At 39.7% G+C, this 14,234-nt stretch overlaps 1 protein-coding gene across 7 annotated transcripts in view; it reads right to left on the minus strand.

Annotated features, from left to right (window-relative positions):
* LRCH3 (leucine rich repeats and calponin homology domain containing 3) overlaps nucleotides 1-14,234 on the minus strand; it is a 116,797-nt gene that overhangs the window by 72,929 nt on the left and 29,634 nt on the right. For all 7 annotated transcript variants that reach the window (XM_060767301.2, XM_060767296.2, XM_060767295.2 and 4 more), the window contains exon 2: nucleotides 6,400-6,544. In XM_060767301.2, coding sequence (XP_060623284.2) covers nucleotides 6,400-6,544 — 145 coding nt within the window. The remainder of the gene's footprint in view (nucleotides 1-6,399; nucleotides 6,545-14,234) is intronic.

Below are 14,234 nucleotides of genomic sequence, written 5' to 3' on the forward strand. Positions count from 1 at the left end.
TGAAGTGCCCAGTCTTTTACCTTAGGAAATGGAGCCATGGGGATTTGCTACTCTACCCTTCTTCACTAGATTCAATTAAAACCCCCAAATGCTGAAGAATAGAGCAATATATTTATTTGCTCATATTTCAGATCTGTTTATACCAGTGGTTCTCAACCTCCCTAATGCTGGGACCCTTTAATACAGTTCCTCATGTTGTGGTGACCCCAACCACAACATTATTTTCGTTGCTACTTCATCATTGTAATTTTGCTACTGCTATGAATCGTAATGTAAATATCCAATATGCAGGATGTATTTTCATTCATTGGACCAAATTTGGTACAAATACCTGATAGACCCAAATTTGAATAGTGATAGGGTTTTTGTCATTTGGGAGTTGTAGTTGCTGGGATTTATAGTTCACCTAGAAATAAAGAGCATTGTGAACTCCACCAATGATGGAATTGAACCAAACTTGGCACACGGAACTCCCATGACCAACGGAAAATACTGGAAGGATTTGGTGGGCATTGATCTTGAGTTTGGGAGTTGTCGTTCACTTACATCCAGAGAGCACTGTAAACTCAAACAATGATGGATCTGGACCAAACTTAGCATGAATACTCAATATGCCCATTTGTGAACACTGTTGAGTTTTGGGGAAAATAGACCTTGACATTTGGGAGTTGTAGTTGCTGGGATTTATAATTCACCTACAAAGAGCATTCTGAACCCCACCAACGAGATAAATGGGCCAAATGTGCCACACAGAACCCATATGACCAACAGAAAATATTGTGTTTTCTGCTGGTCTTTGGCGACCCCTCTGACACCCCAAATGACCCCCCCCCCGAGAGGTCCAGACTCCCAGGTTGAGAAACAGTGGTTTATACCATAACAAAGAACAAATGCAATACTTTAAGAACATTTAATCTCTACACCAGGCCACACAAAAGCTTCACCAATGCATTTGCCAGTGCTGGTTGTTTTAATAGAGGAAAGATGAATTGCTCCTTCTATTCCCCTTTCCAATCTTAGAGGTAAAATTGGCCCATACCAGCATTTTAAATTTCTGAAAGGAAAAACAGGTTGCTCTATCTACACTCTCACCTCTGTTTATGGACCTAAGAGCAGGCAATGTTATTTTCTTATGGAGTTGCTCAACAAATGAGATAAATTCAGAGAGCAGTCGCTACTACTGAAGAGTGACCTAAGCACATTAGCAGATTACGAAATGGCCAAAAACATATCAATAAAACATGGCAAGCACATTCCCACCCATACAATGAAGAATCCCGTACTGAAGTACAATATAGTGGACTCATGATGATTCATCAGCTCAAGTGAAAAAGATTATACTTACTAGTCTCCAAGACATCACAGATATGCAAGACTGATTTATGTCCTTAGATCAGCATCCCTTGCTTTGGACATAATGGGAATTGAAACTATTTCAGCTCATTCAACAGTATTTTTAGTACTCAAGGAACCAACAAAGAGACCATATACTCCAGTATGGAGAATGCCACCTCATTTATTCACACCTCCAATGTCAATAAAATAAATGAAATTACTCAGTATTTTAACCTCAATTTGTCCAAAGCAAATATTTGGGATGCTGTCGAAGCGATGATCAGAGGTATATGCATTAGCGAGACCTCAACTATTAAAAAAAATCACTAATAAGGAAAAAAACTGTGGAAACTGTGAACTTAGAAAAGCGCCACAAAAGACAAGGAGAAACTAAAATTTACAAGCAACTTGTATGCAAAAAGAACAGAACTGAAATGCTTAGAAATTAATAAAATATCAACCTTATTTGCTGTACTTAAAACAAAAGTACTATGAATAAAAAATATAAATTGTTAGCACATGCTTTAACAGAGAAAAAAACTACAGTCAGAAATACCTCTGATGAAAACCGAAGAGGGAGATCAAATCTGGGGCACAAAAGAGATAGGAGCACATTTTAGGAAATACTTTGAAAAATTGGATTCAAGAGACTTTCTTCTCGTCTAAAAGGTTAGCCAGTATCTCAGAGTGCATCTACACTGTGGAATTAATGCAGTTTGACACCATGACTTGATGCTATGGAATTATTGTAGTTTTATAAGGTCTTTAGTTTTCTCTCTCAAAAAGTGATGGTGCCTCGCCAAAGTAGGATTCCACAGCATTAAGCTATGGCAGTTAGAATTCTGTCAAACTGCACTAATTCTGCAGAGTAGATGTACCCTCTGTAACTTGCAAATTCCTAAAATCTACGAAAATTGTCAAAACATGTACATTCCCCTGTCTAAATAGAAGAAATAAATTATGCAACTGGCAGAATGAAATAAGCAGGTACTCATGGTTTTCTTGATGATTTTGATAAGAAATAGTGATACTAAAGCAGTGATTCTCAACCTGTGGGTCCCCAGGTGTTTTGGCCTACAACTCCCAGAAATCCCAGCCAGTTTACCAGCTGTTAGGATTTCTGGGAGTTGAAGGACAAAACATCTGGGAACCCACAGGTTGAGAACGACTGTAGCAACCTTCATAAATTTGAATTTTAGAGACCAATATCATTGACACATTAAATGGTCAAAAGATTCATTTGAATCAGGCATGGGAAACTTCAGCCCTCCAGGTGTTTTGGACTTTGACTCCCACAATTCCTAACAGCCAGCAGGCTGTTAAGAATTTTGGGAGTCATAGTCCAAAACACCTGGAGGGCTGAAGTTTGCCCATGCCTGATTTAAATCATGGCATCATGACTTAATAAATTCATAGTAAGCTGCATTAAAGCTGATCAAACAGGTTTCATGCCCAGAAGACAGATTTTAGACTGCATCAGACGCATGCAATATACATCTGAAAATGATCTAACTAACTTTTAAAACAAATGCAAAAGAGATGTTACTTGAAACAGCCATATTTCCATATGTGGTGGAATTGCTCGGTACTTTCAGCATTTTAAAGAAAAGTGTTTCAAGAAATGTGTGAGATAGCAAACTAAAATATGCAACAGTTCCTAAAACCTTGCATGACCAAACATTTTCTCAGGCCTGGACTTCCACAGACAACATAAATGCCTCATTTCTTGATTGCTGTTAACAGCCAGACAAGTTACAGCATGCCAGAGAAAACTCACAGGACATGTCTACATAGTACACAAAGATACTGGGCATAGCCTTATTGGAGAAATTAAAATCAAGAGTTCAGAAGTAAAGAAATGTAGCAGGCATGGACAATTTTATTGATGCTTGGTTTCATTTTGTCATATCAATATAAGTAAGTATCCTAGAAAATAAGCTCCAGTTTCTCATGGATAAAATTAGGACAATACCCTTGACTAGCATAAATATGATCATAGAATAATGCCATTGTGAAGGGAGCCTTTACAAAGGCACCCAGGAAGCAATGGTTGAGCTCTAACTCTTAAAACATCTCGAGTCTTTTGCAAGATGTTGAAAAGATGCTGCTGACAGAGATCAAAGAATCCAGAATTTAGGGTTTTGATGCCAAGAATCATAGGGCCTTAACCAACAGGTTTTAGGATGCATCAAATGATCATCTGGTCACTTGTGAATCAAAAGACAGGTTGCAAAACATTTTGTCCCTGATTTGTATGATGCCCATGCATTTGGCCTTTCACACCTCTGTGCTTAAATTTTGCAAGATTTGACTATTCACGCAATTGATTGATATAGTCTCTTTGGGAATCTCTCAGACTTTCAATGAGACTCTAAGGCCGGTTTTTTCCAGTCAACTTCCAGCACAACTCCATGGTCAACTTCCAGTGGATCATACTAGAAGCTACAGTGATCCCTAGAGGGATGCTCTTAGAAGTTTTTAAAAAGTGGATTTTCATTTGTAATTTTAAAAATTTCATGGGAATCTTGTGGTCCAACTCCAACTAATGTGGAAAGCCTACTGTACTCTTAAAATCAATTTGCTAGCACTAAGTCATGAAATGCACAATGAGTTAACAATGTCATTTCACGTAATAGTTGAATACTACATTATCTTCATGCAAGGAAAATATTTATTTTTAAATGTATAATTGATAGTTACTCATTTCAGTAATTTTAAATGTTTACTAAATTTAATAACTTAATTTATGAATTGCTCCCCACAGTTTACATGAGCAAATTTAGGGTTTTTGTTTTCTCCAACAGTTTACAGGAGCATTAGTGTTGCAAGATCTTGCTCATGCTTTGAGAAAGAATTCTTTTGATAAGATAACCAAGCTTATCTGTACCATTTAAAGCAGTTGTGGGCCAGGGGCCAAGTGTCAATCCAAGACAACCTCTCCAGCCAATGCTGATCAAAGAATAGCATTGGAGCACCTAGAGATTCCTAGAGAGGTGATATCTCAAATTAAAATGATGTATTTTAAAAAAATTCTCTTTTTCCCCTACTGTCATGGCCATCCTGCAAAACTGCAGGGCCTGCTGTTTAACTGTTTGAAACACTGGTAAATTGAAAACTTTCTTTATAAATCCTTGGAAGAACAGAAATTAAGTCTGAGGTCAGGACAGAAGGACAGCAAAATCAACTCCAGAGCACTGTGGGAGCTTGCGGAAAAGCAAATTAGTTTTTGAAAATGAGCCCTTAGCATCATGCGAACATTATAGAAGACACAGAATATTTTCTTATTGGAAAAAGCTCAAAGTTCAGAAGTGTTATTTGTGTGTGTGTGTGCAGTCAACGTGAATGCCACTAAAAAAGCGAACTTCTGAGAAAAAGACACATCAGACTCCTTTGCTATCAGATTCCACTGATCTGACCCTATCAAACAAACCAAGGCTGGGGGGGGGGGGTGTCACTGAAAGGCTAAGAAAATATGTCTCCTCCGGGAGCCACTTCAGAGAAAAATATTTCAGCAGCCAAAGAAATCTGTAATGTCAAAGAATCATTCCAACAACAGTGAAGCCAAGGATGGATTATGTATAACAGGATCAAAAGCAGTGGAAAGAACTACAGGAGTTTTCCAGTGCAGACATGGTCCAAGAGCCATCAAGTCACTTAAGATTTGTTCTCTTCCCCCAACCTGACCTTCCGGATTCCTCTGCAAACACACTGTAGTTTGATATCACCTTGGCTCAATGCTATGGAATCATGGGATTTCTAGCTTGGTGAGGCGCTACACACTTTGACAGAGGAGACTAAAGATCTTGTAAAACTACAAAACCCTATGATTCTATAGCACTGAACCACGAAAATTAAAGCTGTATCAAAGTACATTAATCCTACAGAGTAGATGCACCCATAGGACGACAAAGTTGGAAGAGACCACAAGGACCATCCAGTCCATGCAGAAAGACAAAATCAAAGTCCTCCCGATAGATGCCCATCCAGCCTATGCTTGAAATGGCATAAGTAGAGAAGTTAGATCTTGCTTTTTCTGATGCTGAGCTCTGTTCTGTTTGGCATTTGTTCTATCTTCTGGCCCCTTTCCATGTTGTGCAGCATGTTACACAATGAGGCCAAAGTTACAATGGCTGCCCTATTGCCTCTGTGCTTTAGCACCAGGGGGCATCTGGGTGCGGTTCTCTAATTGAGATGTACAAGTTTTAATAGCCATGGCTTTGGGATTAAGAGAAAAGAATAGCCCACCCCCAAGATATAATCTTCCACTGAAGGAGAATGGATAAATCTGTAATGCTGCCAAAAGAAAAACTGCTACTCTTTTTGAGGAAAGTGATTGGAACGTTCCTGCTAAAAACCCTCTCTTCAAGCAGTAGGTTGCCTGGTGTCAATGGCAGCATGCAATACATATTTTGAAATGCACAAAAAGAGGAAGTTGTCCTCTGACTCATTGTGAAAAAAACAAACAAACCCAAAGGAAGCCAGGCACAACTGAATTGGCCCAACTACGGTGCCAAAGCAAACTCTATTACTTATTTCACTAACTTGGCTACACAAACATCATACAACGTTTCTTGAAATAATACGCAGCACTACAGAGCTCGCATGTAATAAGACAGGGCACACTACTATGAAATCAGCAGAAATTCACGTTTCTACCAGACCACATGCTGACAATTCCTTAAACGAATATGAAAAGGAATTCTAAATGCTAAATCTTTGGCTTTACCGAGCATATCCACCCAGCTGTAGTCCATGATACATTACACTCCAATGACGACAACAAAAACAATGACAACAAAAATGGCCTGAAAAGGAGATGGTGTCAGAACAGGAAACCTGAAATGTCAGGCCTTACTGAAACAACTACTTGGATCACAGCCAATGTTTTTATTTGAATGTAGCCCCTGAAAATGAGCCCCAAATGCTCAAAATGGAGGTATGGCTTGTCTTTCCCACATCTATTTTCCTTGCAACAGTGCAACATTTTTGTGGGACAGCTTTTTTCCAGTCTGATGAGCAAAAAACCACATAATGTAGGATGAAACAAGTATCATGTATGGTTACCTGATATTCAGAAATGTTAATGACTGCAGGTTGAGAATGGCTTCTGGAATATAGCGAATGCAATTCTGGTACAGATTAAGGCTCTCGAGGGAAACAAAGAGGCAAGCTTCTGCAGGCAGCTCCGTGAGTCTGTTCCGTGACAAATCTGAAAGAGAGGCAACGTACAGAGTGAGGCAGAATGCAGTGAGATGAACGGAGTACAATCCACCGCAGAATGGAAGGCAAACAGGATGTATGTGGCTAAGAAATCTGTACTTTGCAAATGGCAGCCAAGAAGGATAATAAGAGTGACTCAATATAGTAGACTGTCGAAGCCAACTGCCAAACTCCTTCAAAACCATACTCTTTTCATCAAAACAACAATATTTCACTGTGACAGTCAGTTTTTAAAAATAGTTTCACATGTTTTCTAAACTGTGGGGAGGATGGCTGAAAAAAAAAACATTTCAGAGAACCATGAGCAACAGCAAAAAGCAATTACAAAAAAGGAATGTAACAGCTCATATGTGCACAGCTTTTGTATGTGCATGCAGCAACAGAAGAAAATCATCTTTGATACAGAAATACCTGGAAGGCAACTCCTTCTGTACACTCTGCAGAGAAGTAGGAATTCCCTGCCTGACTGGGTCTGGCAGAAGGAGGTTCCACTGATAGCAAACAGGAGAGTGCAGAAAGAAGCAGCTTTAGCCATGGAAAGAACATCATATAGCTGTGCATGTGGCACTACTGGAATTAGACTGATTTGTACTGATCTGGTATCTCGTGTGTGGTAGCAGAAGTCTTGCAAACACCTGCAACAATGGCATGCACTCTACCCATTTGTTGCAGCGGTAAGCCTGACCATGAATATCCTGAGCCAGGTCTGGCAACTGTATGACGAGAATCTGGGGTTCAGGGTCAGAAGGGATCCCAAGGGATCAAGTTCTACCTCAACAAAGGAAACCCACTCCATGTCTTTGGATGAGTCAAACAGCTTCAGAGAAAGGCTAAACCAAACCTCCCTTTGAAAAGATCCTGCCAAGAAAATCCAACAGTAGTGCCATAATAGGACTGTCAGAAGTTGGAAAGAACTTGAAGGTACCCGACAAGAACAACCAATTATTTTACTTGATCAGGATACTATTATTCTGGGGATGCGTGTTAGAACAGCACCAGATTTTCTGGTTCCCTCATCATACGGCTGATTCATGTTCATCTTGTGGTCTATGAAGACCTCTGATTCTTTTACCATGCACTGCTACCAAGCAGGATTCACCCATTCTGTGTTTGTCATCTTATTTTTCCTGCCTAGACATAGTACTCCCACTCAGGCACGAAAATGCACTGGGTGACCTAGGGCAAGTAATACAGGCTCAGCCTAGGAAAACCCCACACAGGACACCAGTAGTCAGAAACGACTTGAAGACACACAACAACTATATAGTAGGGGGACACAGAAAGAGCCTCCTTGAAGACTGAATCAATACAGTCAGGCATCCCTGGGCAACATTTCTTGCAAACAGCTAATCTTTCCAAACCCAAAAGCATTGCTTTTAAACATTTTAAATAAATAAACTATATAGGAGATACATGACATTCAGATTCTCCTCAGTTTCTTGTTTCCATTTTCCATCCCACCATCCTTCTTAGTTATCTATGTCCATAGTAAGTCCTGTGTGAACTGAGTGAGACCGATTTCTTAGTCACAAAGCCCTGTTAAAAAACAACACCATGCACACTGATAACATAAGAAGTCCAGTATTATAAAAGTAAACATTTAAACCCTTCATCATTTGTTCCGCTTCTTCTCTTTTCTCAGATCTACTAACCAAATCCATGTGACCAAAACAGCTGTCCTTTTTCTTGAACAACAGTATACACCTTTGAATGGGTACCCCATTTAGAAGTTAAGAGAAGCTGCAAAAGACATCTATGGTATCTAACACATCTCTTAATAATAATAATAATAAGAATAAGAATAAGAATAAGAATAATAAGAATAAGAATAACAACAAAGCAAAACTATCAGTCAGTCTGAGCCCTAAGACTATCCTCCAGCAGAAGTTTTCAAACTACCTGATATTTCAGTACAGTCCTTTCTTTCCCATTGTGTCATGGATTTGAATGATATTTATGACTTATTATTATTATTTGAAATGCAACAAGATGAGTCCACAGCAGACACTCTCCTGGCTGTTGAATTGGATCACATGTCGGACACTTCCCAAGTGTCTAGGACTGTGTGATGTATTGGCGAATAATGCGTGCAGATCCCAGTAAGGTGGCCTTTTGCAGATGGTAACTTTGTCAGCACCAATTGTGTTTAAGTACAGGCCAAGGTCTTTAGGCACTGCACCCAGTGTGCCAATCACCACTGGGACCACCTTGACTGGCTTGTGCCAGAGTCTTTGTGGCTCGATCTTTAAATCCTCTTATTGTGTCATCTTTTCCAGTTGTTCCTCTTCAATCCTGCTGTCACCTGGGATTGCAACATCGACAATCCATGCTTTGTTTTTTAACACGATTGTGAGGTCAGCAGTATTGTGCTCCAGAACTCTGTCTGAATTCGTAAGTCCCAGAGGTGTTTGACGTGTTCATTTTCTGTAACTTTTTCTGGCTTGTGATCCTACCAGTTCTTTGTCACAGGCAGATGGTATTTGTGACACAGGTTCCAATGCATCATCTGAGCAACGGTGTTGTGCCTCTTCTTGTAGTCTGTCTGCGCGATCTTCTTGCAGCAGCTGAGGATGTGATCTATTGTTTCATTTGCTTCCGTGAAAAGTCTACATTTGGGATCTGTCGTCGACTTTTCAATTCTGGCTTTGATGGCATTGTTTCTAATGGCTTGTTGTTGTTGTTGTTGTTGTTATTATTATTATTATTATTAGTTCACTTGCAGAGTTTCTTGGAAGCCTGTTGTGGACTGCTAGTCAATGGCTTGTGAACTGGCAAAGTTTCAAAGACCACTGCTTCTACTGACCTAGAAAATGATCAATTTTGGGATCTTGTCACCAGAGGAAATTTAAGAACAAATTCTAGTTGATCTTGGAAACATGATTTTCTCATTCTCTCCTTCGCAAATCTCACACTCAACGTGGGAAGCATCTGATCTGACTTTGCCTTCCTCTTTGGTGTTGCAAGCACCAAAATAAGGTCCCTTGTAATAAATGCTGCCAAGTTCCAAGCTTGGAGGATTTCCTGAACAGGAGAGTAGGATGATCTCATGCCTTCCTCCTTGCTGACCATGGCAGAAATATCTTTTGACCTGGATTTATTTTAAAACCACAAGATTTAACCCTCCTGTGAAACAATACCACTCCCCCTGACCACAAATCTTCCTTTAAAAGAAATGCTTAGCTCTTTCCATCCCCAACTGGCATCAATCCAGCTATGCATATTATTATGAAAGCCGTCCCTTGTAAAATTGGATGGAGCATTGAGCCCGTCCTTTCCCAGGGAGGATCAAATGGGTACACCCAAAAGGTGAATCCAGCCAACAAAACAAAAATATAAACTGCTATCTAATTTTTGAAAAATTACATTATTGTACATATTTATTCAATCTCTTATAAAAGAACGTTCCACATATTTATGGTATTGGTATGAAATGCCCTGTTTGTGCCATAGCACATGTGCTAGAAGTTAGCTCTTACTGCTATATGTTATTCAGTGTTATTCATTTTCAAACCCTCCATATATGGTATATGGTATATTTCTAACATCAGAAAGGTCTCTAAACTTAAAGAAACTCCCCCCCCCCCCCCCAGTAGCTGAGGCTGCATGAGTAAAGTTCAAAATCCAGCTTTAACTGGAGCTGGATGTGCTCCAGGCAATGACTTTCTGACCAGGCTCTAGCCTTCTTTCTCTGTCCTCACCTATCAATTAGTTTGCCATTTACAAAATTGAGAAATGACCTCTTTCACACAGACGCTACAAGGATAAACAAAAATCCTGAAAAGCACTGTGAATTAAATATATCCTTCCTCTGGAAAAATTACCTACATTATAGATGATAAGAGTGTAAGATCTAAAAATAAACATCACAAACGAAGGATAATCTGGGTCAGAGCTCAGCAACTTCTACGGTCTTGTGAACACAGAGATGTACTTAGATTCTTTCCCTTAGAAGGATAGAATCTCTCCCACTGCTAAAATGCACAGTTAAGCAAGTGTCTGTCATTTTGAAAAGATAATGCACTTTTTCAAGCTGATAATTCAAAAAACAAGATTCATGGTTGATACGTTAAGAAAATCTATTTCAGTAAATTAAGCTCTTGCATCATATATAATTATCACCTGAGAAGCAAGATGTGATAGTCTTCCTATAGCCTTTTAGCATACGTAAAAATAATTTAAAATGGTACTTCATTTTACTATTAAGTAAAGCATCAGTGGAGCCCCCAATGGTACAGTGGCTTAAACCACTGAGCTGCTGAACTTGCTAACCGAAAGGTTGGCGGTTCGAAAATGGGGAGCAAGGTGAGCTCCTGCTGTTAGCCCCAGCTTCTGCCAACCTAGCAGTTTGAAAACATGCAAATGTGAGTAAATCAATAGGTACCACTCCAACAGGAAGGTAATGGTGCTCCATGCAGTCATGCCAGCCACATGACCTTGGAGGCATCTAAGGACAACTTTGGCTCCTCGGCTTGGAAATGGAGATGAGCATGACCACCACCCAGAGTCAGACACAACTAGGCTTAATGTTAAGGGGAAACCTTTACCTTTACCTTAAAGCATCAGGAGTTCAGTGATTATATGCCCTATGAAACAATGCTTAAAACATCAACTTTAATTCCATGAGCAAAATGAAATTCCAAGTGTAACCATTTGAAGTTGTAGTAGCATCATCATGCCTTGCTTTACTCATCTTGATGCAGATATTCTGAGGCTTAATAGTTTTGATTATAGTGCTTTCTTCAAGATTCTAAGCTGAAAGCAATGAAGTCATAACTAAGTATTTTTAGAACTGCAATCTGAAGCAAATAATCATTTAAAAGTACAATGTGGTTTTAATCCAACATGCCAGATATCTTTCATGAACACCACATATTAGAATGGACAAGCTTTTCAAACACACCCTGGAAATAGTATTCTGCATTACAGTACAGGAAAATAAGTCAAAACAGAAACTAAAAAAAGAAAACGGAGGCTCAGATTGAAAAAGTAAGCCAAATGAGTGGATTTGCAAAGCTGAACAGTGCGCTGACTGCTGCCCCACAAGCAGACAAGCATGAACAGTGGCCCTTATAAGGAAAAGTGGGTTTTTAATAGGCTTCTCATTTTCTCTGCTCCAGTAAAATGCAAGTCAGATTTTCACTGACTTCGCCGTAATTTTCAACTCATAAAATTCTTCCCATATGAAATGCTGGTATTTTCCTCTTGCTTTAAGTGATGGCAGCAATGTGTGGAAAGCAATAAACAAAAGTAAGAAATTGTGAACAGTCAGACCAAAACATGTCAATTGAGAGAAGGAAGCACCTAAAACTAAACTGGTAAAGAGGGATGCCCCACCTATAGGGTGATCCCAAAACCCGATAGGTTTTCTGCATCAGGAGAAGTGAATGGGTCAACCCACTGTTGGTATGTCTCACCCCTCTCCACAGGAGTGATGTGATCGTACGAACCTACACGATCCCTTCGATCATCTGGAGAGGCCCTGCTCGCGCTCCCACCTCCTTCGCAGGCACGATTGGTGGGGGTGAGGGAGAGGACCTTCTCAGTGGTGCCCCCCCCCCCCCGGACTCGTACTCACTTCCCAAGGACATCAGGCATGCCCCAACTCTGGCAGTCTTTAGGAGGAGCCTGAAAACGTGGTTGTTCCAGTGTGCCTTCTCAGAATAAGGAAATTTCTCAGCAATATGCCCTCAGAATGCACTTTAGTACTGGTTTAGGATTGACTGCGTTCCCTCAACTCTCTTTGAAAACCCTATACCAGTTATAGCCTACCTTGTTCATGCCCACTGTTTATTTTTTAATTTTTAAACTATTACATTTGGCCCAGCCATAGGTTTTTAAATCCTTGTGTGTTACTGTTTATTGTTTATATTAATTGTATTGTATTTATTGTTTTTGTTTATTGTTTACTGATGTACTGTTGGGCTTGGCCTCATGTAAGCCGCTCCGAGTCCCTTGGGGAGATAGTGGCGGGATATAAATAAAGATTATTATTATTATTATTATTATTATTATTATTATTATTATGTACAGTTCAATCGTATCCAAAATCAGCTGCTCTTGATTGCACTTATTTCACAAATTTTATTTATATATACAGCTTTCCCTCCACATCTGTGGCTTTGTCTTTTTGCAGATTTGATTAAAACATTCCCTTTAAGAATCCCTACATTCTCTAGTCCAACTCTATGATCGACCTCTACTAGTCAAGCAGGATGATCTGGAGATTTCTAGAGAGAACACCTCTGGGCATCTCTAGGTCTTTCAGAGCAATTCCATACTGGAATACCTTGACATGCAGGGGAAAAATAGCCACTTCTTAATTCATGATTATTCAGTTTCACCAGAATCGTGTGTCCATGACCCCAGTGATTGCAGACGACCTAACTGTATGAGTGTTTGTGTGCATGTCTGTATATACATACACCTAAATAACATAAATATGCTCACCTAGCAACATAGAGAGCCTGCCGTGCGCAGTGGTTTCAAAGCTGGACCACAAATATGGAGGCCAGTGCTTGAAAGTCGTCCACTCAGACACGGAAACCCACTGAGCAACCCTAAGTGACACTCTTTCAGTCCCTGAGGGAGGCAAAGGCAATCTTCCACTGAACAACCTTGCCAAGAAAACTCCATGTCAGGTTCGCCTGAAGACACAATGCAACAACAACCTAACTATACAATTAATGAAAAGGTCTGAGCCTCAAACCTGGAAGCCTAAAGTACATGGGACTTCATTTGTCTTTATACAATCTGCTAAACTCCTTAAGTTAAAATGAGAGTAAGGATGGGCTAAAGAACGGGACAATCCATGGAAATTTCAGTTCAGAACCAAATGAAACTAAGTGGAACATCAGATTCAGAACACTGTCCAGTTTATAGGATTCACTCACTCTGCTGCTTTTTTGAAAAATTCCAGCAAAATCATCTCTCTAACAGCAGTTAAATTAGCTTTTCTTCTCTTCGGGCTCCCAGCCAATAGCTTAAGTAAGTTTCTTTTTCAGGCAAAGACAAAAGCACTGAGCCAAGCTGGCTAAAATAAGCCGAACTAAATAAATAAATGCTGCAAGATAGTTATGGTGAGGAGTGAAATGGATGTCTCAGTTGGCTCAAAAGAACTGGCACAACTAAATAAGCTCCCTAGTTTTCAGAAACAGGCTTTAAATCAGCATTTGCTACTGCTAGGCACCCTACAGAAATCTAATTCAAGTTGCCACACTGTGAAAAGGGCCTAGATGCCCTTGTGAATAGGTGAAAAATTACCTGTCAGTCTCTAATTTACTTTAAAATAAATCAGAGTAGATTTTATCTAATTTAATCACATCAACACATTCAAAAATGTGTAAGATAAATGTAATGTAGACAAGTGCTTCATCAGCTCTTATAAAAGAAGTTTGGGTTCTCGATACAAATATTTAGGAAAATGGAATTTAATCAAGCTGTGGAGCAAGACAACTCAAAGACTCTTGAATTATATCACACTTCTCCTAGTCTGGATCTACACCACGATATAATGCAGTTTGAGTGGCACTATGTGGTCAGTATAGCCCCATATAATGCAAATTACTGAACTGAATTATAGGCAGTCCCCCCCCCTCCCCCGGGTTACAAACATCTTACAAATGACTCCTAGTTATGAACAGGGGTGAGACAACAGGAAGTGAGAGAAATCTAGCCCCAGG

The sequence above is a fragment of the Anolis sagrei genome, chromosome 3 (genome assembly GCF_037176765.1).
Source record: "Anolis sagrei isolate rAnoSag1 chromosome 3, rAnoSag1.mat, whole genome shotgun sequence".
NCBI lineage: Eukaryota > Metazoa > Chordata > Lepidosauria > Squamata > Dactyloidae > Anolis > Anolis sagrei.